Source organism: Cebus imitator, unplaced genomic scaffold (assembly GCF_001604975.1).
Source record: "Cebus imitator isolate Cc_AM_T3 unplaced genomic scaffold, Cebus_imitator-1.0 Scaffold70, whole genome shotgun sequence".
NCBI lineage: Eukaryota > Metazoa > Chordata > Mammalia > Primates > Cebidae > Cebus > Cebus imitator.
The window spans coordinates 6,711,745-6,737,256 of NW_016107385.1; the positions used below are offsets into that span (position 1 = coordinate 6,711,745).

Sequence of the window (25,512 nt, forward strand, 5' to 3'; positions counted from 1 at the left end):
TCTTTAGCTAAGCTGGTATATATTCCTATGTAATGAGTGTAGAAACTTTTATAGGCCTGTGTAAAAGTCTGTGCTTATGTAAGAAAACAAGTGGAGAAGATTAAAAATTCCATGGATGGGAAGAATGTGGATACAGTTTTGATGGAACTTGGAGTACGTTTTCATCGACTTATCTATGAGCATCTTCAACAATATTCCTACAGTTGTATGGGTGGCATGTTGGCAATTTGTGATGTAGCTGAATATAGGAAGTGTGCCAAAGACTTCAAGGTATGTATACATAAAAACATCAAACTTGCAAATAGGCCTAGGAACATAAGTCAGATCATTAAAAATTGATATTTACTTATAATTAGTAAAAGGTTTATAAGTTTTGTTGATATTGTATGAGATAGATTAACACATTCTATCTGAAAAAGTGTTGTTCCAATCTTTTTTTTTTTTTTTTTTAATTTTAAATTTTTATTTTCTATTTTTTTCAGATGAGTCAGGATCTCACGATGTTGCCCAGGCTAGTCTCATACTCCTGGGCTCAAGTGATCTGCTGCCTCAGCCTCCCAAAGTGCTGATGTTACAGGCATGAGCCCCCATGCCTGACTGATCTATTCAATATTAAACACATTTTTGCTTCATGCTGCATTTTCAGTCCTACAGTCTTTGACTTACTGACATCCATGACTAATGCTGTATATGTCACACATTAGGAAAATAATGTTTTGTCTTCATTTATGTCTTGAATTTTTCTCTAACATTTAAATTATGAAAAATGATATATACTAATGATAATTAGTTTTAGTCCACTGCAGTATATATAATTCTTACTATTGAAGAAAATTGACATATGGATCTTTTCGAAATATTATAGCAAGTTTATGTAGCTACCAAAATCTTTAAGTTTTAATGCTTTGTGATCTTAAAAAGTTCTAACATGTTGAACCCCTCCTACACTAGTAAGTCCCACCTGACTATGTAAGAAGTTACAGGCTAATTGTAAAACTGGAACCTATTTTGTTTCAATGTTACTTTCTTTATTCTCTCAATTCAGATTCCAATGGTATTACATCTTTTTGATACTCTGCATGCTCTTTGCAATCTTCTGGTAGTTGCCCCAGATAATTTAAAGCAAGTCTGCTCAGGAGAACAACTTGCTAATCTGGACAAGAACATACTTCACTCCTTCGTACAACTTCGTGCTGATTATAGATCTGCCCGCCTTGCTCGACACTTCAGCTGAGATTGAAGGAATTCAATGTCAATTCCTTTACACAAGAATGTCTTGTTTTTCAGTAGGCCTCGGTTGATAGAAAGCACAGGAGATCCGTTATGACACAGCCAACATTTTGTGAAACAATGACTGGAACAAAACAGCAGCCATACTTACCTTTGAGGTTTTATTTCAAGTTTGGACGCCGCTAGCCATATTTTGTTTTTTTTCCCCTTAAGTTGAATTTCAATTCTATTCTTGAATGTAGAAATTTCAGATTTTGTAAAACTACATGTCACCGTTTTCATCCTAGAAAATGTTGCTGTCAGAAGGCAAAGGAAATGTTACCAGTCTTTTCCATTCTTGTACTTTAACATATTCCATTTAGAAATGTTGCCATTCTGTTTTGCATTAATAACAGTTGAAATGCAGGAAAACTACATTTATTATTCCTCAGTTTTTAATGACCTTTTCAGCATCAATTGCTAATCAGATTATTTTAGGTTTTCCTAAATAATTTTTTGCCTCTTTCAAAAGGTTAACAATTAAGCATACTTTCTGTAGTTGGTTATCTGGATTTTTTTTTTTCTGAGGTACAACATTAATACTAGTCCAAGAAAATGTCATAAATTAAACTGAAATGGTGAAAAGTTTTATGTAGACATTAGGAGTGGATCAGAATACTTCTGCTTTCTGGGTAAAACTTAAAAGTTTACTATTTCTTATTTGGTAAATAGATTTTAAGCCAATTCTAGTAAGAAATTAATAAAACTACCTTATTTATATTTCACTTAAGATGGAGGACCTTAACTAAAGGACCATATTTATTCATTATTTTAATATAAGGGAGGTAAAAATGAGGTATAGTCTAAATGGTGCATATAAGAAATATTGACAGTGTTTAGCAACAGTGCAGCCCTTTAAGATTTCTGTCATAATGCTAAACTTTAATAAGATGGAATGGCTGAACATACAGTTAGTCTTTTATTTTAAGAGGAATTGAGAATGATAGATTTGGAGATGAGCTTTGCAAAGACCGATTGCTCTTCATGTCTGTAGGCCTGTGATTGTCCTTTTTCAAAACATTTCTGAAGGTGTTCCTACTTGGGTAGAGTTATGGAATTGGCTTAATTTGGTGACATAATAAATCACATAAAATTTTAAACATCAAGTGAAAATTTAGAAAGGCCATTACTATTCTATAAACCTTATAAACTTGCTCTGGGAGAATGCATTTTAAATTATATATAGTGTTTCAGCTCTTATTGTGTTGTTCACAGTCTTCTAGGAACAAATAAGTATTCAATTCACTCTTGGCATTTTTTCTTTAATATAGACTTTTTAGCCTATTTTTGGAAAACTGCTTTTCTTCCAAGATCCTTATTCTAAATGTCATCAACTTTACCAAACTTCCTAAGTCCAGAGCTAACTTAGTACTGTTTAAGTTACTATTGACTGAATTTTCTTCATTTTCTGTTTAGTTCACTGTTACCCAGGTAAGCAAGGGAATGAAGTATACCAACTTCTTTCAAAGCATTTTAGGACATTAAGGCAGCTTTAGAAGGCTGTCTTGTTTTCTAGCCAAGGGAGAGCCAGAACAGGTTTTCAACACTAGAGAAAGTCATATGCTTGTACTGTTGCCATTTTAGAAAGCTCTGATGTGAATTAAATTTTACCTCTGTTACTTAAAGCCAACAATTTTAAGGCAGTAGTTTTACTGGCCATTTAAGCTCTTTGTACAGTGTCAATTTGTAAAAAAGAAAAAAAGAAAAAAAATCTCAAATAAAACATGAGATAACATTTTAAGACTTCCAAATCAGAGAAGTGCTTCAAATTATTTTGTTTGGATTAATTTTTAAAATGTAAAGCATATACTTGTTGCTTAGTTATTTTGTTAATTATTTTCATGCCTGAGTTCTGTGCAATATTTTCTATTATGTCCATTGATAGGACAGTGACAAAATTCATAAGTGAATACTTAATTTAGAAGTGTTAACATTAATGCTCAATAAACAAATTCCCTGCAGTTGTTTTTTTTTTATTTCACTCTTTTTATATTTTAGAGCCATCCATCCTGAATTTTATAAATGATTTTTTATTTAAAAATTTAAGATTTAAAAAATTTTTCACAGCATAGGTCTTCTCACTTTCCTAAACAAGATTAGAAATTTAGCCTAAACAGAGATGGTCTTCCTGTAAGGGGGTAAAAAAAAAGTGTCTTGTGAAGCAATGTGCATTCTTTGTATTCTGATTTTTTAAAATATTTTCATATTTATAGCCATCACAAAATTTTACCCAAAGTTCATGGCTCAGAAGAGATGATCAATAAGTAAAATGTTTTTCATTTGCACATGGTAGAATTTTAGGTAGAGAATGAAGCTTTGTATATTGGTAACTTTAACCAACATTTAAATAAGTGCAATCTTTGCAGTATTCCACAGTATCACATGAGCTAAATAATATGCAGTATTTAGGTAATGCATTGAATGAAGTTGAAAATACACTCTAACACACTGGACATTGTTTTTCTAAAATTTGAGAAATATCTGAAATACAGAATACGAGTTTTCCTACCTTATGTAAATTATGATGTTGAAAATGACAGTAAACCAGAGTAGATGAAATGTCCTTATGAAGAATTATTAAATAATAGCTGGAAGGATCTTTAGACAGATGACCACCTGCCCATTCCAAGACAATTTTTGGTCCCATTTTGAGGGTTGCCATAGTTGCAAGTCCTTAGGATCTTTCTTGTTTTAAAAAGAACTGTCAAAGTAGGTTAAATTAAAATCTAATTTAAATTAGGTTAATTTATATTACATTGTAGATTGTTCTTTTTTTTCTTCTCTTTCACTTCCAAATATTTTGCTTTTTAAATACTAGCCTTCTGGTTCACAGTGAAATAATTTAATTATCAGTCAGTAGATTAATTCCAAGTGGAGATTTCACTGCTTCCCTAAAATGCGTTTTTCTTATCTATGATGGTGCATATTTACAAGGATCTGGATAAAGAGATTTTGATTTTTGAAATGCCACAAAACCCCTTAAAGTGGTTAGATTCCTAAGGTAATGGCTAAGGCGTGCTTGAACTGTGCTGGAGAGACATCAGGGCTCAGTGAGTACATAATTGGTTACTAACAAAGCTCACATCTGAAAGATTTAACTTTTTTTAATTCAAAAATATTCTGCACATTATCCATATATTGTTGAATTTTACATACAAAGCATTTTGTGCTTTCATTCAATTAGTTTATATTCAGTTTCTGTATTATTTCTCTCTGATCTGCCCTGTAATACATTATTATGTACTTTAGAAGAAAAGATCAGTCCATATTGTTAGACTGAATAATTATACATCAAGTTAAAAGTTAGCAATTTTAAAAATTTTACTGCATAATAAAGATAATTATATTTACATGTATTCATTTAAGTCTCACACACTGTGTTAAGTCCTTTGCATATATTATTTGATTCTAGAGCAACCCTAGGATTTGGATACTATTATTTTCATTTGACAGATGAAAAACCTAATGCATAGAAAGGTAAGTAGACCAGCCAAGGTCTACAGCTAGTAAAATCCTCAGATTGAAACCTAAATCTTTTCTCACTCACTTATAGGTTCTATATGCTATTCTCTTTATGTAACATTAAATTGATCCTTTAGTTGGATAGGTTCATTAGTTTTGCTTAATCTTTTCGTCCAATGTGAGTCTTATTGTGGCATTTATATTATGTGTTGGCATACAGGGTCAGGATCTAATTTACTGTTGCGTTTTTCTTAATATGTTCAATGTGTAGTCATACTTTTTAAATCTGATTTTTAAAATTTTATAAGTGGTCATGAAACTTTAATATTAAGTTTGTACCTAATGGAAATATGTCTATCACAAATTTTATTGCTATTATTTTATATACTTTTCCAGCTTGATAATTTTCACAATAGAAAGAGACCAAATATTTTGTACTATATTTTGTGACATAGAAGTAAATGACAATTCTACCGTGAAGATATGAAGAAATCAGTGTTTTTATGTTCCAAAACTATTTTAAATGTCATAGGCTTGCCAATTGTGTTAACTATTTAGTGCATTGGTAATTTTTAAATAGCTAATGCTGTAGTGAAAATATAAGGCAAAACATTTAGTATATTAACAGTAGGTAGTTATTTTCATGTAATCAAAATTGCATGCTAAGGGTTTTAAAGGCTGTCATAATTCTTATTTCTACCACTGATCAGTCATTCTCTTTATAAATTTAGGGAGGAAACAACTGTTCAAATATATATGGGAAGGAAAGCTGACATTTAAAGAAAAGAAATTTTAATTGCCGAATTAGAGCAGCTAGGCCACCCTTGGGCTTAACAAAATTCCTATTTTTGAACTAGGCATTATGTATTTTATCATTATTATTTGATAGGTACCATTAACTTTTGCTTTTGTGATTACTTTTGGGGGAAAGATGAGTAATTAAACACACTTGCTCATTTTCTAAGTGGTTTAGAAGGTTGCAGTCTGCTTCACCATACAAAGCCAGTTTAAATAGGAATATATCACATACTTCAAATAGCAGTCAACCTAGAGGAAAGTCATTTATTCAGAAGGCATAGATTTGTGCTAGACAGCAGTGATGCATTACAAATATATAATTATTTGCACTAATATTTGAGCAGGTGGAATGGATTAGAACATGGTCAACATTATGCTGCTGATAACATGTATTTTTCTGTATTAATATGTACTGTGCAACATGTATTAAAATTGTCAATAATTCATTTTAGCCAAGATACTAATATTTATATTACTGTGTTTATCCAACTGAGCCACTTTTAATTTAAAAGTCTGAAACTGGAATTAAGTTTACTTTCAAAAACCACTTAAATTACTTTATAATCAGTGAAAGGTCAGTAAAACATAGAATTATAAGTGCCTAGTGACTTAATAGGAGGAAATATGGAGGTTTAAGAAAGGAAACAGGAATCTGGAATAAGAAAGTTAAGTTTCATTTTTGGCTCAGATGAGTGACTTTCTTTGTTTTCACCATTGGGAATCTTAAATGAAGAAAATGTCATATCCCCTCTAGCGTATCTTTATTTAATAAACTTAAGTGAAGGTTGGTTAGAACTAACAAAGGAATTAATCTCCAATGATGGACTTTCAGAGTTTTGAGATTAAGCTTTGAGAGGTGAGAAGCCTTCCTGATGCCCCTGTAAATCGATTGGCAGATGCCTTTAAGTAAGGCCGTCCTTCTTTGCCTGCCTACCATTTTAATCTTTATGCTGTAACTGGTTCCTTTCAACTCTGGCCTTTTATTGTAGCACTTTTATCAAGTCTACAGCTTCCCAGCTACTTGGGAGGCCTAGGTGGGAAGAACACTTGAGACTAGAAGTTTAGGACCAATCCTGGGTAACATAGTGAGTCCGTGTCTTTAGAAAAATAAATAACTCTTAGCTTTTTCCTGTAGAAAATCTCCAAATAGAGTCTGGACAATGCTGGATGTAAAGAAAACTGTGAAGCTACCTCTAAGTATATTATTTGTAAATACTGTGTACCATTTAGAGGATAACATGGGGGATTCACATGAAATTATGTGAAAATATTTTATAAGGAATAATACCTAAGTGCCTCTCTATTACAGTTCTCCAGTAGAATGTATTTTCAGTTTTTGCCACAAGAGGGAGAAGTTATTTTTATAGTAATATGTACATTTTTTAATTTTAAAAATAGAATTCACATAACTTTACAGCATCTATGAACATTTTGGTATCCTAATTGCATGTGTGTGCATATTTGTGTGTATGTGTGTTTAAACGTGATTCAAAAAGTCATGCATGAAAAAAATTTCTAATAACAAAACCAAAACAGTTTTGAAGAACATGTGCACAATGGACACAGGAACTGAACAAAGTTTACCATGATTAAAATTATGTTTTCTTAATTATATATCACATTGAAACAATCTGAGACTTACAGAAGGGTTGTAAATACTGTACAAATAAAATTATTCCCTTTTGAGAATAAGTCGCTGTCATGATGCTGCACCACCCTCCACTACTTTTGTATTTCCAAGAGGAAAGAATGCTCCAGTATAACTACAATACATGAAAATTAGGAAGTTAACATTGACATATTATCTAATTCTCAGACCCCAATCAAGTTTTACTAGCTGTCCTAATTCCTTTTAAGGATCTCAGTTCAAAATCGTGTTGCTTTAGATTGTAGTGTCTCTAGTCTCCTTCATTGTGACACAGTTCCTCAGTCTTTCCTTGACTTTTGTGACTCTGGACACTTTTACAGGTTATAGGGAAGTTACTTTGTAAAATACCCCACATTTGGATTTCTGTTTCCTCGTAACTAGATTCCATTTGTGCTTTTTGGCAGGGGTACCACAGATGCAATTCTGTTTACTTGTTGCATCCTGTCATGTAGTACACAATTTCAATTTGCCCCATTTCTGTTGATCAGTTTTATCACTTTAAGGTACTATTTACCAGGCTTCTCCATTGTAAAACTGTTACTTTTCCTTGTGTAAATATTTTGGAGGTAGATAGATATTAATCGATAGATTTATTTATTTAGAGACAGAGTCTTGTTCTGTTGACCAAGCTGGCATCCTGTGGCGCTATCTCAGCTCACTGCAGCCTCTGCCTCCTGGGTTCAAGTGATTCTCCCACTTCAGCCTCCCAGATAACTAGGACTACAGATGCACACCAGCATACCTGGCCAATTTTGTATTTGTAGTAGAAATGGCATTTTGCCATGTTGGTCTCAAACTCCTAGCCTCAAGTGATCTGCCCACCTTGGCCTCCCAAAGTGCTGGGATTACAGGTGTGAGCCACCTTAACCAGCCATCATATGTGTGTGTGCATGTGTATGTATGTGTGTGTGTGTATAAATATATGTATTCTAATCAGAATTCTCAATGTCACTATGTATTCATAGTTTTCTGTTTGATTATCTGTTATTTTACCAAATCTCAAATTATCCCAAATTTGGTCAGTAGGAGCCTCTTCAGGTTGTCTCCTGTGTTTTGGCATGTTCCCATGATTTTTATAGCACTTTCTTCTAGGCACAACAGGATTTTCCAAGTTCATCTTGTACTTGCCTTGCCCCAGCTCTTTAATCAGCTATTCCTCCACCTTTTAGTGAAACTGGCAATTAGAAACCAATATTTGTGCATGAGATGCAGTTATTATTATTGAGTCTGACCCTATTCTTTCTCAGTAGATAGTTCTAGGGGACTTTATGTGTGTATATACACACATATTTTAAATATACACCTGCACACACACTCTCCTCTGCAACGTCTTCCTCACCTCACTTGAGCTTCAGTACCCCATACTGGGCTTCCCCTCTCTCTACTCAGGAGGAGACCATCCTCATCTCATTTAGCTCTTGAAGGTTGTTTGGCTTTAGAACCAAATTGAGGGAGTAAGAATGGTCATTCCAGAAATCATGTAAGGATTTAAAAATACTAAATTTAAAAATCACTTGAAATTTTATCACTCAGAAACAACTACATTTTTGGTGGATTTGTTTTGTTTTTAATGTAGTGAGCAAATTAGTAAAGCTGAATTGAGGAGGGTCAAGTGTTATGCCAAAGACACAGACCTTACATTTTGAAATAATTAAATTTGAAATGCATACCATGTTTTTCTATTATAATAATCTCCTTGCTACTGTAATTGCTATTTAATAAATAAGAGTGCATCAGAGAAACTGTATGAATGGAAACCTGACCATTAAGCACTGAATACCAATAGGATATTTTTACTAATAAAGTTCAAAGGAAAAATGATCATACAATTGTTGTTTTTGTAGGCCATTAAAAAATATATGTCAAGTCAGATTTCATGTGAGAAAGGAGTCTCTATCTGGGCTGGATCTATTACAATACATGTTACAATAAACAATGTGAAATAGGAGTCAAATGGAGGCACAAAGAAGTTAAATTCATCAAAGTTACATATCTAAAAAGTAATAGAGTCTGAATTCAAACTCATATCCTTAGGCTTCCATAGCCTATGTTTTAACCACTTCGTTACCTCTTCAGATTTCACAAAAGAAATAATGTTTTAGCTGTGCTTTAAAAAGGCAAATAGCATTTCATAAGTGGGGAAGGAGAAGGGGAATTCTAGGCAGAAGTAACTTGTAAGGAGTGGAGGCACGAGTCACTGGTATAATGTCTGAATGGGAAAACTGCTGTGTGAGTAGAACTCAACGTGTGGGGTCCATCAAAAGGGCAAGTAAAACAAATACTTGGGTTGGGGTTAGCTTATTAAGAGTATTTAGGCCTGGTGCGATGGCTCACGCCTGTAATCCCCAGCACTTTGGGAGGCCGATGTGGGCGAATCACCTGAGGTCAGGAGTTGGAGACCAGCCTAGCCAACATGGTGAAACCCCGTCTCTACAAAAATACAAAAATTAGCTGGGCGTGATGGTGGGTGCCTGTAATTCCAGCTACTTGGGAGGCTGAGGCGAGAGAATCGCTTGAAGCCAGGAGGCAGAGGTTGCAGTGAGTCAAGATCACACCACTGCACTCCAGCTTGGGCTAGAGAACGAGACTCTGTCTCAAAAAAAAAAAGTCTTTAAAATGTTATCCTAGTTAATTTAGGCTTTATCATAAAAACAGAAAACCACTGAAAATTAAGTGAATGACATGAACAATTTTGTGTTTTAGAAGAAGATAACTAGTCAGAATGTATGCAGTGGACTACAGGAGAGAAGAGAGCAGAAACCAGCCTACTGTATTTATTAATCTGGTGAAGGCCTGAACTAGGGGAGTAGCACAGGAATAAGGAGGAGGTGATGGATTCAGGAAATATTTGGAAGATTAAACCAATAGGACTTATTAATTGTTGCTTTATTAGATGGGGGGGGATGCAAGAAAAGGAATCAAAGATGATCCCAAGATTCTTAGTTTATGTATCTTGGTGAATAGCAACACTATAGACTTATAATATATACATTAGGAAAAGTAGGTCTAGCAGGAATGTCAGTGGCTACTGAAAGAATATCTCTTTTGCTAGAAATTGTTTCAGGCCATGCAAAAAATTTAAACTTCATAATCTGTTAGAAGTTGTGGCAGGAGAAAAAAATCCATCTATGGCTTTGAAATAGGAGAATTATTTTGAAATTTTAATAATATGTATTTTGATAAATGTATAATTGCTTTTTTCTACTTAAAGCAAGAAAAAAAATTTTTAAAGCTTTCTAGCATTTTAGTGCTCAGCTATAATGGGTAGACTCAAATGGAATAACACCTGTTGCCCTTTTTGATGTCAGTCCTTCAGAGAGTGTACATTGGAAGGTCTAAAGATGATTTTCTCTGGTTGGATTGTTCACATGCTAGGAATGCTTTACACTGTGATTCAAATTCTAAGCCAAAATCTTCCACTTCAACACTTAAAACATCAAGTATTCTCTCCCAGGAAGATACTGCAGACCTTGAGACCCTGCAGATCTATAACACAATTATCAGCCATTAACTATAATCTCATAGGTTGCATGTTTATCTTAGTAAGGTCAACAAAATGACTCTTTGGCAATATTATGTGGAAAGTGTAATTACAAATTATGGATATACCACAAATTAATTTTCTTTGACTTCATGGATTTCAGATAGGTGTTTTGAAAGTATGCTTAAAAAAAATTATTTTCACGCCTGTAATCCCAGCACTTTGGGAGGCCGAGGTGGGTTGAGATCAGGAGCTCAAGACCAGCCTGGCTACAATGGCAAAACCCCATCTTTACTAAAACGGTGTGGTGACAGGCACCTGTAATCTCAGCTACTCGGGAGGCTGAGGCAGGAGCCTTGCTGGCCCTGGGTGGCAGAGGTTGCAGTGAGCCTAGATCACGCCACTGGACTCCAGCCTGGGCAACAGAGCAAGAGACCATCTCAAAAAAAAAAAAAAAAAAAAAAAAAAAATCATTTAGAGATTTAATATAATCAGGTTATTTAAAGCAGGCTAGTAGTTAACCAAAGGATTAGCAGATTACTTTGGGGGTAATTTTATTTTCAAATCTGGTTGGAAAATAGCCCACATTGTCATTCTTACATTGCAGATGCTTTCTATTCTACTTTAAGAATTATATTAATACAACAAAATGAAATTACTTTTAGTGTGATTACTAATGGCTTCGACCAAATGAACATTTACAGAATATTGAATATTTTAATAGCTAAAAATTTATAGATATAAACTTCATTAAAATTCTGAAAATACATTTAGTCAATATTTTAATTTTAATGCATATTTAACTTTCGTTAGTAAAAAGAAATGTGTGTTTAAAGTAAAAGTTTTAATTTTTCTATTAAGGAGATTATATAAAACTAAAAATGTCACATAACCACAGAGTACACATTCATTTCAAGTATACGTGGAAATTTACAAAATTATGTGCCGGACCACAGTCTCCTAGTAATTTGTAAAAATTTGAAATTATTCAGAGTATGTCCAGTGACTATAGTGGAATTAAGCCAAAAATAACAAAAAGCTTACTAAAGTTTTTTATACATTAGGGAATTGATGTAATTTTAAATAACCTAGAAGTGAAAAAATTACAATGGAAATTTTGAAATTTTTCATTGAATTATAGAATTTATCAAAACTTGTGGGATGCAAAACGCATATACTAGGGAAAAAGGAAAACTGAAAACAATTATTTAAATCTCCACTTAAACTTTCAAATTAAACATTAAGGAAGGAAACAAGAACTAGAACAAAATAATACCAACAAGTAAGAGAAAGGAGAAACAAAAGTTTATTTTTTTGGTGAAGACTAAAAAACCTCTGGCAAGACTGATCGAGAAAAAAAAAAAGAGAATCCACAATCAACCAACATCAAGAATGAGAAGGGAAACTTCCATTTGTTCTACAGATATTAAAAAGAAAAAAGGTTATCACCAACTCTGGCCAACAAACATAAAAAAAAAGATTAAGTGGTTATTTTATTTCAAAAAAGTTTAATTTACCAACATTGATATAAAATAGAAAATATTAACAGTCTTATATCAAAAATAGTGAATCCATAATTAAAGACTTTCCTGTGAAGACAACTTAAGCTCCAATGACTTTACTGATAAATTCCTCCCAACGTTAAAGGGAGAAATAATACCAATATTGTTAAACCCTTTCAGAATGTAGTAAAGGAGAGAGAACATCCCAACACATTTTATGAAGCCAGCGTAACCTTGATGTGAAAAATTAACAAAGACATTATAAGAAAGGAAAGTTACAGAACAGTCTCTCTCGTGAACATAGATGCAAACATCATAAACAAAATATTAGTGACCCAAACCCAGTAGTATATATATTAGAGAATACATTGCAACCATATCAGACTTATTTCAAAAGCAGGTTGATTAGATATTTGAAAGTTAATTTACCTTATTTAAAGAATTTTTTAAAAATCGTCTCAATAAGAAGTAGGACAAAACAGCTAGTGAAGTTCAATACCCATTAATTATTTTTTAAAGAAACAGCAAATTAGGCATCAAAAGGAATTTTCTTAATATGCCAGAGTATCTGCAGAAGATATATGGCAAACATTACAATAATGGTGAAATACTGAAAGCTTTCTTCCAGAAGTCAGCAATTAAGCAAGGATCTTTGCTATCACTTCTGGTTAGCAATGTGCTGGAGATCCTCACCAATGCAATAAGGCAGAAAGGAAGAAATAAAATGGTCACTATTTGCAGGTATAACTGTCTACATAGAAAGTTCTTATAAGATAAACTGTTGAATGAATTTAGCAAGGTTGCTGGATACAGAGTCGATACACAAGAAACTAAATATTTCTTTACACCAGCAATAAACAATTTGAAGACAAAATTTTTAAAATATCAATTTTAAAAGCACCAGAACATCAAATATATAGGTTTGTGAAAAACTATAAAACATTATTGAGAGAAACTAAGGGCCTGAAAGGCCATATTCATGAATTAAAGGACTCAATGTTATAAATCAGTTCTCTACTAAGTGATCCATACATTTAATAAAATCCTAATCAAAGTCAGCAGATTTGTTGTGGAAACTGACAACCTGATTCTAAAATAAATATGAAAATGCAAAGGTCCAATAATAGCCACTGGATACCAACACTTACTTTAAAGTTACAATAATTAAGACAGTTTGATGTTGGCCAAAGATAGATAAATAGAACTATTGAGCAAAATAGGAAGTCCAGAAATAGACTGGCAAATGCACAGATTTATTACATAATTGGCACTGCAGTGTAGTGAGGAAGAGACAGTTTTTTAAAAATTGTCAACTGTTTCTCACTCTAGATCTTGACCCCTACTTAATAGTATACACAAAAATAAATTCTAGGTGTACCCAAATGTGAAAGATGAAACAATAAAGCTTCTAGAAGATGACTTTTAGAAAATCTTTATATAAAGCTTCATGATGGTGTAGGCAAAGATATCTTTATAGGTAACAAAACAACAAAACTCAAAATTAGGAACTTCTGCTTAGATCAGCTTGTGGACTCATCTGGACTTTGAGAAATCCCTTCTACTGTGGAAGAATTTTACTGACTGGATTGTGGGAATCAGATCCCCCTGTGAATGGGTGGGTGGCTTTCATCTGGAAGGAAAAAAGTATTCCCACCCCCAGTTATCCTAAGGTAGAAAATGAATAGACTTTGGAATTAAGGGCAAAGAAGTGGGATTAAAAAGGGTCTCTGAATTTTTGGGACCAAGAGGTTAGGGAACTGGATTTAGAGGTATAAAGATTCATGAAAAGTTTTGTTGATAGGAGATTAAGAATTGAAAAGGCAAAACAAATATTTGCAATATAAAATATAGTTGACAAAATATTCATATCCAAAACATGTGAAAAACACATAATTCATTCAGACGAAGACAATTCAATAGAAAGATGGGCAAAACATTTGAGACTCAATCCGCAGAAGAGAATATCCAATGCCCAATGGACATATGAAAAGGTGCTCAACCTCACTGGTCAACAGAGAATTACAAATTAAAACCACAATGAGATGCTATTACACATCCCCAGAATGGCAAAAATTAAGAAACCCTAACAATTCCATGTGTTTGTAAATGTGAAGAAAGTGGAACTCATTTATGTTTCTGGTGAGAATAGACAGATATAGTGCTATTTGGATAACTACTAGGTTCCACTCTTTGAAGAGAAGATGGCGTCTGAAGAGGGCAAGAGGGTAGCTTCTAGGATGTTTTATTTCTTGATCTGAGCAGAGTTACATGATTATATTCACTTGGTAATAATTCACTGAGAATACATTTACAATTTGTTCACTTAAGAATTTAAGTTACATTCTAATAAAAAGTTTATTTTAAAAAAGTAATTGAAAACTACTTCAGTTTTTTATTCATAGCCATTAATGGTGCTGTAAAAAATACTATAGAACCTAAAGGCACATTTTTTAGAACTTTCTGGATAGACTACAACTCCTAGCTTGTACTGCTTGTTAATATTTAACATAATTTGACCTTGAAGCATAAAAGCTATTGTAGTAATTCCTGTAGATGGATTAAAACACATGTATATATAATATTTTTATATTAACAATATATTTTTTCCTGTTATCCTTTCATTGTACATGCTATAAATACTCCAAATATTATAGAAATATACAGTATAGTATAACCAGAAATAGATAGTGTAGTGTATTCCTGCTTTATTGGCTTGGGCTATAAAAGGTCAATTTTTATTAAATATTAAAATTGTAACGACTCCAATCCAACACCCTGAATTCCCCTTAAACCTAAGGTTTTAGGGGTTAATAAAGTTTTACTGCATGCTTGGGGGATAACTAAAGTATAGCTCCAAAGTGATTTACTTTGCCTTTGGCAGTGATTTTTCTTCATTTCAACAGCCCCAAATTTAATATCAGGGACCCTCTGGAGTTTCTGTCAGGCTCCAGATGTTGAGGTCAACTTAATGCCCATCAATAAAACTCTCCAAGAACTTTCATGCTCCAAATCCAGACTCAGAGAAGCTCTTTCTGCCCCACCCCGTCAGTCCTGATTTCAAGGCCCATTCATTGTTCTGCCTTGAAATGACTGAGAGTGAGCCCAGAAGGTCAGTCACAATAGAGTGGGTTTCTCATATCTCAAGTTAATTCATTTTAATATCACCACATAGGAACACTGAGAGTCCTGTCTAAATCTACACAGAGCAAAGCACATCTCCAGAGCTTCAGCAGCCCAGCACGCCAGCTCCATATCCAGGTACTACACGGAACTCCTAATGATGACAGCTAACACTCATGGAGCATACTCTGTGCCAGATGTTAGTGTAATGATTTCGTATTCAATCTACACAAAAATTATATGAGTTAGATGCAAATACTGTTATCATGTAGAGACATGGAGAAACCCAATGCGAATCCACTCAGGTAGAGGATTGAACATAGGCAGTCAGACACTGGTACCTGTTCTATTGAACACTTTGCTGCATTTGCAAAATAAGTTGCTCAGATTGTAATTTCGGGATTTGGATTTTCTATGACTTCACATGTTCCTTTGAGATCAGCTAATGAATTAATAAATTTATTTTGTATAACAAAAGAGCCTATTCTGAATAAATTTCCTCAAACAAACTGAACTCAGAATTTAATAGATGTATCTACTATCAGAAGCCCAAACTATCCAGCAATCCCCTAAAAAGCAGATCACTTAAACAAAATTTAAAAAGTAGAAAATCCCAATAATCCTGCCCCTCATAGCTGAATCCTGTTAATAGTCATGCCACACATTTTTTGATTGACAGTTTTGATTGACATAACTTCCAAAACTCTTCTTTACTCTTGGAAAATCTATGCTTTTCATGCTTAAATATGGAGCAAGTTTAATATCAATGTGGCCCTTCATAGCATGAGCAGAGGTTAGAAACACCTGCACAAACAGAGTTTAGGGAATAAGCCTTTTCTTACTCCCGTTACTTAGAGAATAAGCTCCTTTCTAAGCTACTGGGTGAGAATTAATGGGCCAGTAGGTAATAATGTTGCCGGAATGTTGGACTAGGCTAGCCCCAGAGCCTCTTCTGGAGTTCACTTTATTAGTTTGCCAGACTCTCAAGCTTGGTCAAGGTTTAAAGATGAGCGATAATGACAACTTGGGCCTAATATAAGGCTTTTACTCAGTTATCTGACAAACCAGCAAGTGAGCAACAAAACAAGTGGGGGCGGGGGGATGGGAGAGTCCCCAGTTGTCTCCTTTGTTCTCCATGGAAGGGTGCCGAAAGTTCAGAAGTCAATGCACGCGTTTCCATTGAAGTATCACCACAAGACTCTACCTCACAGGGTCTTATGATCCTAGGATAGATGCCCAATTAGCATTCAAGGGTTTATATTATCAGTTGTTCAATTCAGTAAACGTTTATTGAGCACCTCCTATGCACTGTCCTAGGCATGTGAGGTACATCAGTGAACAAGGCTGCAGACATTGCTGAGCTTACATCCTAGCAGCTGGAACCAGACAATCAACGTAATTAGTAAAGCAATTCTACAATACATTAGAAAGTGGTGTTTGGGAAGGGAAAAATAGATCAAGGTACAGGGAAAAAGAAGAGTTGGTGGGGAAGAGTTTCAGTTTTAAATACGGTGGCCAGAATGGCAGGGTAAGCTTTGTATATGTGCGACCTGTGCAGTTGCTCAGGGCTCACTAGCCTCCAGAAGAGTCTGTACTGGGTGTAATGCCCTGCTGTCATCGTCCTGAAATTCTTGATAATTTTATCTTGGAAACTATGTTCTGCTAAATTAAGTCTGATGGGACAATGGAGCATGTAAGCAAGCAGAGGAGATACGCACAATATACATGTCTGCTATGGTTTGTTGACATCCTAATTGAAACTACGCTGCAATGGTATATTAATTTAGAGAAGATTGGTATTTTTATAATATTTAGTTCTTTCCATCATAGAAGATAGTACATCTTTTCATCTGGTTTTATGTTCTTTAGTGATATTTTTTAGATTTTTAAAAATTTAACATCAGCACATTTTAAATTTATTTGAATTTAAATTCTACTTGGGCCTGGGTGCAGTGGCTCATGCCTGTAATCCCAGCACTTTAGGAGGCCAAGGTGGGTGGGTCACCTGAGGTCAGGAGTTCAAAGCCAGCCTGGCCAACAAGGTGAAACCCTGTCTCTATTAAAAATACAAAAATTAGCCAGGCACCTTCGTGTGCACCTGTAGTCCCAGCTGCTCAGGAGATGGAGGCCGGAGAATTGCTTAAACTCAGGAGGTGGAGGTTGCAGTGAGTGGGGATCACACTGCTGTACTCCAGCCTGGGTGGCAGAGTGAGACTCCATCTCAAAAAAAAATCTATTTGGGTTTATTCCTAGGACTTTGAGAAACAGTTGTTTCAATGCAAGCCCCATCTTTTTCATATTAAAAACAGACATTTGTCCTTTGACATATAATCATAGAAGAAAGTTTTGTAGAAAAGTTTGGAAACATGCCTGTTTCCTGGCATGTTGTCTTTCTAATTAACCTTTGCTTGCAAGTTTTTTTTTTTTTTTTTTTTTTTTTTTTTATGAGAACCTTTCAGGAGAAGACGGATCAGTGAGTTTCACAGAGTAGCAATGCACAGGACAAGGCCAGTGCTGGCCATGAGAACAGACTGCCCTGTGTGGCTATTTCTTGTTATAGCCATGGTTGTCAGTAAGGCCAAAGAGAAGTAACCAGAGAGGTCCATTGACCTTCTAGCTTCTTGGGCGGGGTTTACATATGTACTTTTGACACTGATGGCCAGTGAGGAATGAATGCTAAGAGCAGCACAAGCAGGGGCCACAGGGGCTGATGTGATGTGTGGTCCAGACATGATCTGTGCAAACCAGAGGAAATGGAGCTCATGCCAGATCAAGGCTGTAAACCTTATTGTAAACCACAACAGACATTTACTTGGCAGAATATTTTGCTTCAGCAATGTGGAATGTGCCAGGGCACAGAGATGGGAAAGCTAGATGAAAAATAAGAGAAACAGCATCATGGCAGAAAGACATGGACATTCTAGACTAAAATTAAGAGGATACAGAAATGTTTAGTGTGCTGCTACAGCCCTCCAGCATAGTGATTCACGAAAGCAATCAGCCAGGCTAGGGCAAGCAGGGATACAAGAGGGGGAAAGTCACAGAGAGGAAGCACAAGACTAGGTTGAGACTGATTCTATCCACTCTGGGCTAGAAGATAATACCTAGCCTTAGAGAAAATGTACGGGAAACAGTGTGTTCGTCGTCCCTAAACCAATTACCTTAGTGAACCCACCTGTCATTTACTCATACAGATATTATTTCGTACCAATTTATTTCTTTGTTTACAGTGACCAAAATCTTCATTCGGATGTTAGAATAGAAACAAAGAAATGTTCCATACCAACTAACTTTCAAGCCATACTATTTATTCCAACCAGGACATTTAATTGTCAGGCCCCAGCTTTGTAGACCACTGCAGATTTGAGGTTATGGAAAGGTAGAATGGGAGGGTGTTATTCAGATACAGGAATGCCAACACTACTCTTACGTATTCATTTTTCAGCTGAGCAGTGAGTGAGCCACAGGCCGGGAAAGAATTAAGTATGTCAAACTGCTTATGTGAAATAACAAAGAGGGAGAAAGAAATGTTACCAGCATATTTTTAAACAAAAGACAGGAAAATGGCGACTCTTCTGGTTATGGAAAAAATTTTTCTTTTCCTACATATTGACAGCTCAAGGGGGTTATTATTGAGAATACGGGTAAAGTTACTGCCAGTTTCTGCTGGTACTCATGTTTAAAAAGAAGCTATGGAAACCAGGAGAAGGAATATTAATTAAGTTCAAATTTGGAATGTCTTTGCCAGGAGCAGATGAATGAACTCAATGAGGCGACCTGTTGGGTTGTAATTCAGTGTTTTGTTAGCATTTTAATAGAATGCTGAACTTTTCATAAATTAATACTTTGTTTTAATAATCTTATTAAAAGGTTATTTCTTGATAAGATTAATCCTGGAATGTGATTTTTTTAAACTTAAAGAACCAGTATTTATTTTCTTTCTTTTTCACAATTTTAAATATTCATAATTTACTAAAAAATTGTTGTAACTAAAAAAAAGTTTAATACATTTAAAAATATGGACACATTTACATGTCGATAAAAGGACAAAATAATAATAGACAAATAAAGTGTCTTTCCCCCTCCAAACCTTCAGTCTCCTCCTACCTCTAGATGAAGAAATCTGTTATCAGTTTCTTGTGGATACTTTGGAGAAGTTATTTGCACTTACTGTTGGCCTGCATGGGCCTCAACTACTTTGAGGCCCTTTGATAATTACATCTTTTGAGTTTTATTTGCTAAGAACACATGCTTTTTAAGAGAATATTTTCTAATAGTGAAAGTAATATGGATGCCTGGAGAGGGTAATGCTAATGAGAAAATACAAAATGGGGAAATTATTCACCTGAATAAACCTGGAGCGTTTGCAAGTAAAGCTTCGCTGGTCACTGCAGGGTTTAAAGGAAGTTCCCACTTTACAATGTAAATATGTTGCGGTCGTCTTAGTTCTTAGACTAATTTGCTTCTTTCTGGTGGGGAGGATGGCAATGTTGAGAAAACACTGACTAAACTGAAAATCGGCTCCATTTAAATGTGAAGCTGCGTTCTAAACACAAGCATAGTCTGCTGAAGGGCTCAGAACATTAAGCTGCATGCCTTGCTGAGTTTTATTCCAAACAGACAACAGCAGATGGTAACAATGCACTTCTCATAGATGGTAGGAGGGAGGCAGTCTTGTTTCAAGTAATACTATTTCTGGGCGATAATCCAAAATGCGCAGTAGGCAGAAGTTAAAAGGAAGCGCTTGCTTTTAGGTTTTAAAAATATATCCCTTAATCCTGGGTGATGATTGACAATCATGATTTAGAGTATGAGGGGCCTCTCTTTAATCCGTCAAGTTTGATGTTATTTGCGTATCTAGTAGGGCTTTTATTCAACTAAAACTAAGTGGAAGCCTGTGCAATTGATGCTGCATTTCAGAATTGATTCTTGGCCTGGTACTCTATTTACGGATTAGGAAGTACACAGGATCTGTCCTCCTCCTCATCTTTTTGAAATTTAAAGGTTCTAAAAGGCACTTTTACAATTAAAATATTTCTTGCTGTGTAAGAGTATGACCAGGAGATGACTTTTTTCCGTATAATTTAATTTCTTGAGAAAAGCAGTCTATAAGATTATATTAATCCTGATTTGATTATCAAAATATGATATTAGCTATTGGTATTTATAAATGATTAAAATGTTGTCATTACTGGCTTCATGTGGTTTGTTACAAGTTCTTTGGAGAAATTTTAATGAATTACCTCCAACCCTCTTGCTCCTATTAGGTTTCTAGCAAAGCTTTTCTAAGGAATAGATCAATGTTCAGCCATTATATTACAATTGTTTTATCAGCTGTGAACAATAATTTGATTTGAAATCACATATTGAAATAAAAGTAGTTAAACTGTAAACTCCAAAACAAGATATAATTAAGAAAGGAAAATATACAGGAATGAAAGTTAACAGATGAATTTTACAGCAGTTAACAGGAGTGATTTTTTTTGAGGCATTTAAGCACTGCGGTCAATGTCTTTGTCACAGTTCCATTCCATAAAGTGAAATAGGCTGCATGTGAAGCCCAAGTGATACAGTGTCTTTCCTGTATTCTCATGATGTTTTAAATTATGTAGTTTTTTGGAAAATGTTTAAGAAGTTAAATATATTCATTACAGAAAAATTGGAAAATACAGAAAAGTATAAAAAGAAAGTAAACGTTACCCTGATTCCCAACAGTCACTATTGTGCATCATCTATTTTCGTTGTTGTTATATTTTGTTGCCAGGTTTTAGATTTAAGGGCTAAAATATACTTTCCAGGAGACATCCTGGCTGCTTGGAGTGTGGAACATTCAGAAAGGTTTCCTCTGGAGTGGGGGTGAGTGACACAAACTGCTACAGGTTTGGTCTGTGTTTTGTAAGCTGCATCAGCAGAGCTATTAAACCCCAGTGATGGGATCTTTTGTGTTTAGAATATACTCTAACCTAATAAGTTTGTGTTGATAATAACTCTTTCCGTTAACATTCCAAAAGCCCGTTTTGCTGTAGAATCATGCATTTGATATTTAAAAGCTAATAAAACAAATCCAAGTGATAGAAAAATACTAGGAAAATTCTAGTTGTATATTCATTGCAGAATAGTTATTTAAACCAATTTTCTTTTTGCCTTTGGACTCATAGTTTCTTGCCAGGAAATTATTGAGTGATTGCTACAATGAAAACACTACTTGCCTACAGCTTAGCTCAATTAATTCCTAAGGACTACATAGGTAATTCATTAAATCTTAATGAAGATTTGGATATAGGAAAGTATAGTAGTTGGATGTAAATCTACAGGCTCAAAAATTAAATCCCAACCCCTTAGACTGCCAAATCCAGAGAAAAGTCCAGGCCAGCAATGGCTATCATCCTAGAAAGCTAAACTGTGGCATGGTGTTTCCTCTGCTTGGAACGCTCTTCTCCTACCTGCTTCCCACCCTCACGTCTCACACTGCAGCTCTTCCTTCCAGAAACTGCTCAAGTGTCTCCATGAAGCTTTTGGCTGCTGCCCCCCTCCTTAAGGTCCTGGCTCCCTTCTCTCCACTGCCAGGGGACCACAACACACACACACACACACACACACCCTCCATGCAGCTCTCATCACCTCTGGTTTCCATTCTTTGTTTACTGTCTGTCTGTCTCCTTACCTGTGAGCTCTCACCATCTAGCACAACATTAAAAAAATGGTTTGTTGACTGAATGACTTACTAAAATAGATGAATAAACAAATGGATGGTTGAATTTGAATTTGCTCATGAGACAAGGGTACCCACCACCCAGCACGTGTCTAGCACATAGTACACATAGGAGCAATGACAATCTCCCATGCTATTACTTTTATTGAATAGTTATCAGACATTGCATTCAGTGCTTTTATGACTTAACTCATTTATGGTAATCTTATTGCTATCCATATTTTACAGAAGAGGCAAGTCCAAAGTTTAGAAGTAGTAAATCACGTGTCCAAAGGCAATACAATAAATAGCTCACAGGGCGGGCACTCAAACTCATGCTGTCTCATTCCAAAGCCTGTGTACTTGCCAATATGAAATACCGTATTACCGCACCACTTTTTTCTGCAGCAGGCAGTCAATACTTGAATGACTGAGTGGATGGATGCTTCCCCTCCATGAAAGAAGCAATGGCAAGAAGTTACAGTAAGCACTTAGCACAAGGTGCACAGCAAGTGCCCAACAAATGGCAGTGCGATTGGCTTTGTTATTTTATCATACGGTCTCCCTCAGAACCACCAGTCCAAATAGCATCATTGAAAATCAGACATGGTATTAGGGCTGCATTGAGATATGTAAGCACCAAGTATGTTGAAAATCATGGTTCGACATCTGTTTAGTGAGGAGTGATCCATACTGGCAAGGATGTTTTGTCTTGTTTTGCTTTCTTTTCCCGTCTCTCTTTTAATCTCTTCTGAAAGGTCATCTACTTTAGTAGAAATGGGACCATGATACATTTTGTCCTTTATGTTAGGATGCATATATAAAGAACTGAGTTCACTGGCAACATAATTCCATTTTTGTTTTGTTTTGTTTTGTTCTTTAGCATTTCTAACATATAAGCGCCAGAGGTATTTGTCTGATTGACCCACTCTATAATCTGGCCTTGAATAAAGAATGATTTTATGACAAGTGCCAAAAAAGGTCTCAAATGTCAGGTGATCTTGCTGGCCCAGAGATTCTCAGCCCTAGTTTTGAATCACCTCATTTGGGGAATTTAAAAATTCTTCAGATTCCCAGCACCCGATCTCAGAATTTCCGATTAAGGAGAACTGCAGGGTTATGGTTGACACATGTACTTTAAAGTAGCTCAGTCCTGTGAATTGGGATGAGCAGACTGTGTCCAGAACTAAGGAGACAAAGTACATAGAGGCCTCTTCTGTGGCTGGCATGTAAATATAAATACAAACCCCCCTTACCGGAAACACGATAAGTAGGATGGCAGACAGAAAAAGACAGTAAGAATTATATCCAGCTTTGTCTGGGGAAGAGGGCAATCTGACTGTGGCTGTGCAAATCATTTGCACAGACATAGTTCAATTAGAATGACCTTGTCTTTTTATTGGAATCACCTGTGATAGTTTAAAAATTAATCTGCAAAAACCATAATCTGAGTTCATTGGCAACATGTTTCTGTAATATTTTTAGCATCCCTAAGATATTGATGCCATGGGCTCCCATCCCTGGGGATTCTGACCCAATTGATCCAGGGTGTGGCCCAGGTATCAGGATCCTTGAATGCTCCCAGGTGATTCTAATGTGCAGAAGAGTTTAAGAACCACTGGTCTGGTAGAAGAGACTGCAGCAGACGTGAAGTCACTGACTCTTTTTGGCAGTTTCCTTTCGATGAAGATATCCTCTTGGATTGTTCTTTCTGCCGCTCTTGAAGCATACCTCTCAGAAAGCAGGCCTCTGTTTCAAAGGTAAGAAGAAAGGGGTGCAGTGATTACGGCTAAAATGTAGAACTCTCTGGTTTCCTAGAAGTTCTAGACGGGACTTCTGGAAACATTTTTGTGGGGGCACTTCTTTGATATGTATATTTGCTCCATCTTTATCCTCACAAAGAGAGCTCCTGACTTTGTAAGCTAAGGTGTGAGGCTGGCCAAGAGGAGGAGTCCATTTTGCAGTCAGAGATATCAGTAAAAGTGAGTACGGCAGGGTTATGACTTGTGTGGTAGATCGGTATGAGCCAGCTCACGAGGGCCTGATCGCCTTCTGGTACAATGATAAAACTGTGGATCAGAGTCTGCAAAACTGAGAACCAGACTTTGCTTTCTCAGTGATCCTAACAAATTGCCATCCCATGAGGCTTGTCAAGAAAACGACAGCCGTCTCAGGTCATCTCTTCTAGAGAATGACCTGGGAACCATCTCCAAAGCATTTACTGGTTAAATAAATCATGGCACTTTGCTCTCTTAGCTGAATGCTTAAAGTTATAGACACGGATTTGGTCAAACCTAAGAAGGAAAACAACCTGCCATCATGGGGAGAAAAAAGAAATAGCTGAAGGTTCTATTTGCCACCAACATGAACACCACACCAGTGAAAGGATGGTGTTCCTGAGAAGGAAATCATGAGACGGAGTGATTCTAAGCCAAATGCAGGTGTCTGAATGATCCTCTAATTGCTGAACCCATGAAGCTCACTAATTAAGATGATATCCACCTCTGCAGGGAGCAATTTCTTTTGTTTTTAGGTTTTGTGTGTGTGTGTGTGTTTTATTTTTATTTTTTTGAGATGGAGTTTTGCTCTTGTTGCCCAGGCTGGAGTGCAATGGTGCGATCTCAGCTCACTGCAACTCCTGCCTCCGGGGTTCAAGTGATTCTCTTGCCTCAGCCTTGTGAGTAGTTGGGATTACACGCAGGCACCACCATGCCCAGCTAATTTTCTATTTTTTAGTAGAGACGGGGTTTCTACATGTTGGTCAGGCTGGTCTCGAACCCCCGACCTCAGGTGACCCACGAGGCCTCCCAAAGTGCTGGGATTACAGGCGTGAGGCACCACACCTGGCCAAAAGGGAGTAATTTCAACAAAGGAGTCTTCTCTAACTCTTCCTCTTTTCTTCATCAATCATGTGGCCTGCCTAAAAAGCCACTAAGGCTTTGTTATGATATAAAACACAAATATTTTGGGAAACAGTAATAAGCCTTCTCATTAATGTATGTATAGAGATTTCCAACCCTGGCAGCAGGTTAGAATCACTTGGAGGAGGAGAATTGGTTTGGTTTGTTTGTTTTTATATACTGATGCTAGAGCGTGGCCGTCGGAGATTGTGATTTAACTAGTCTGGCGGGGAACCTGGACACTGTTTTGTTGTTGTTAAGGTGATTTTAAATATGCAGACAAAGTTGGCACCCATTGGTCTAGAGTGTGAAAAACACCATATTCTTTCTGGAGGGCAGATTTTGACTGGGAAGAAAAGAAAACTGAGTCTTTAGCCCAAAGGAGGTAGGAATAAGTACCTGGGGTTTTTATAGAAGATGGGGGAAGCGGAGATTAGGAAGAGAGGTAGTGCTGAAAATAAACTTTTATTTGCCAGTTTTGCCTAGGGCTGGCTCTGACTCAGGACATAATAGTGATAAGAGGCACAGAGGAGAAAGAGCTTATGAGAAAAGTGCACCTTAATGAATACACTTCTTTTCTTATTTGAGATGGAGTCTCACTCTGTCGCTTAGGCTGGAGTGCACTGGTGCAATCTTGGCTC

General features: G+C 35.8%; 1 protein-coding gene across 2 annotated transcripts in view; it reads left to right on the plus strand.

Annotated features, from left to right (window-relative positions):
- Positions 1 to 5,209, plus strand: part of EXOC5 (exocyst complex component 5) — a 59,092-nt gene extending 53,883 nt beyond the window's left edge. For both annotated transcript variants that reach the window (XM_017531066.2, XM_017531065.2), the window contains exons 17-18: positions 55 to 270; positions 1,046 to 5,209. In XM_017531066.2, the coding sequence (XP_017386555.1) occupies positions 55 to 270; positions 1,046 to 1,234 (405 nt within the window). In that variant the 3' untranslated portion in view covers positions 1,235 to 5,209. The remainder of the gene's footprint in view (positions 1 to 54; positions 271 to 1,045) is intronic.
- The last annotated feature ends 20,303 nt before the right edge of the window (positions 5,210 to 25,512 follow it).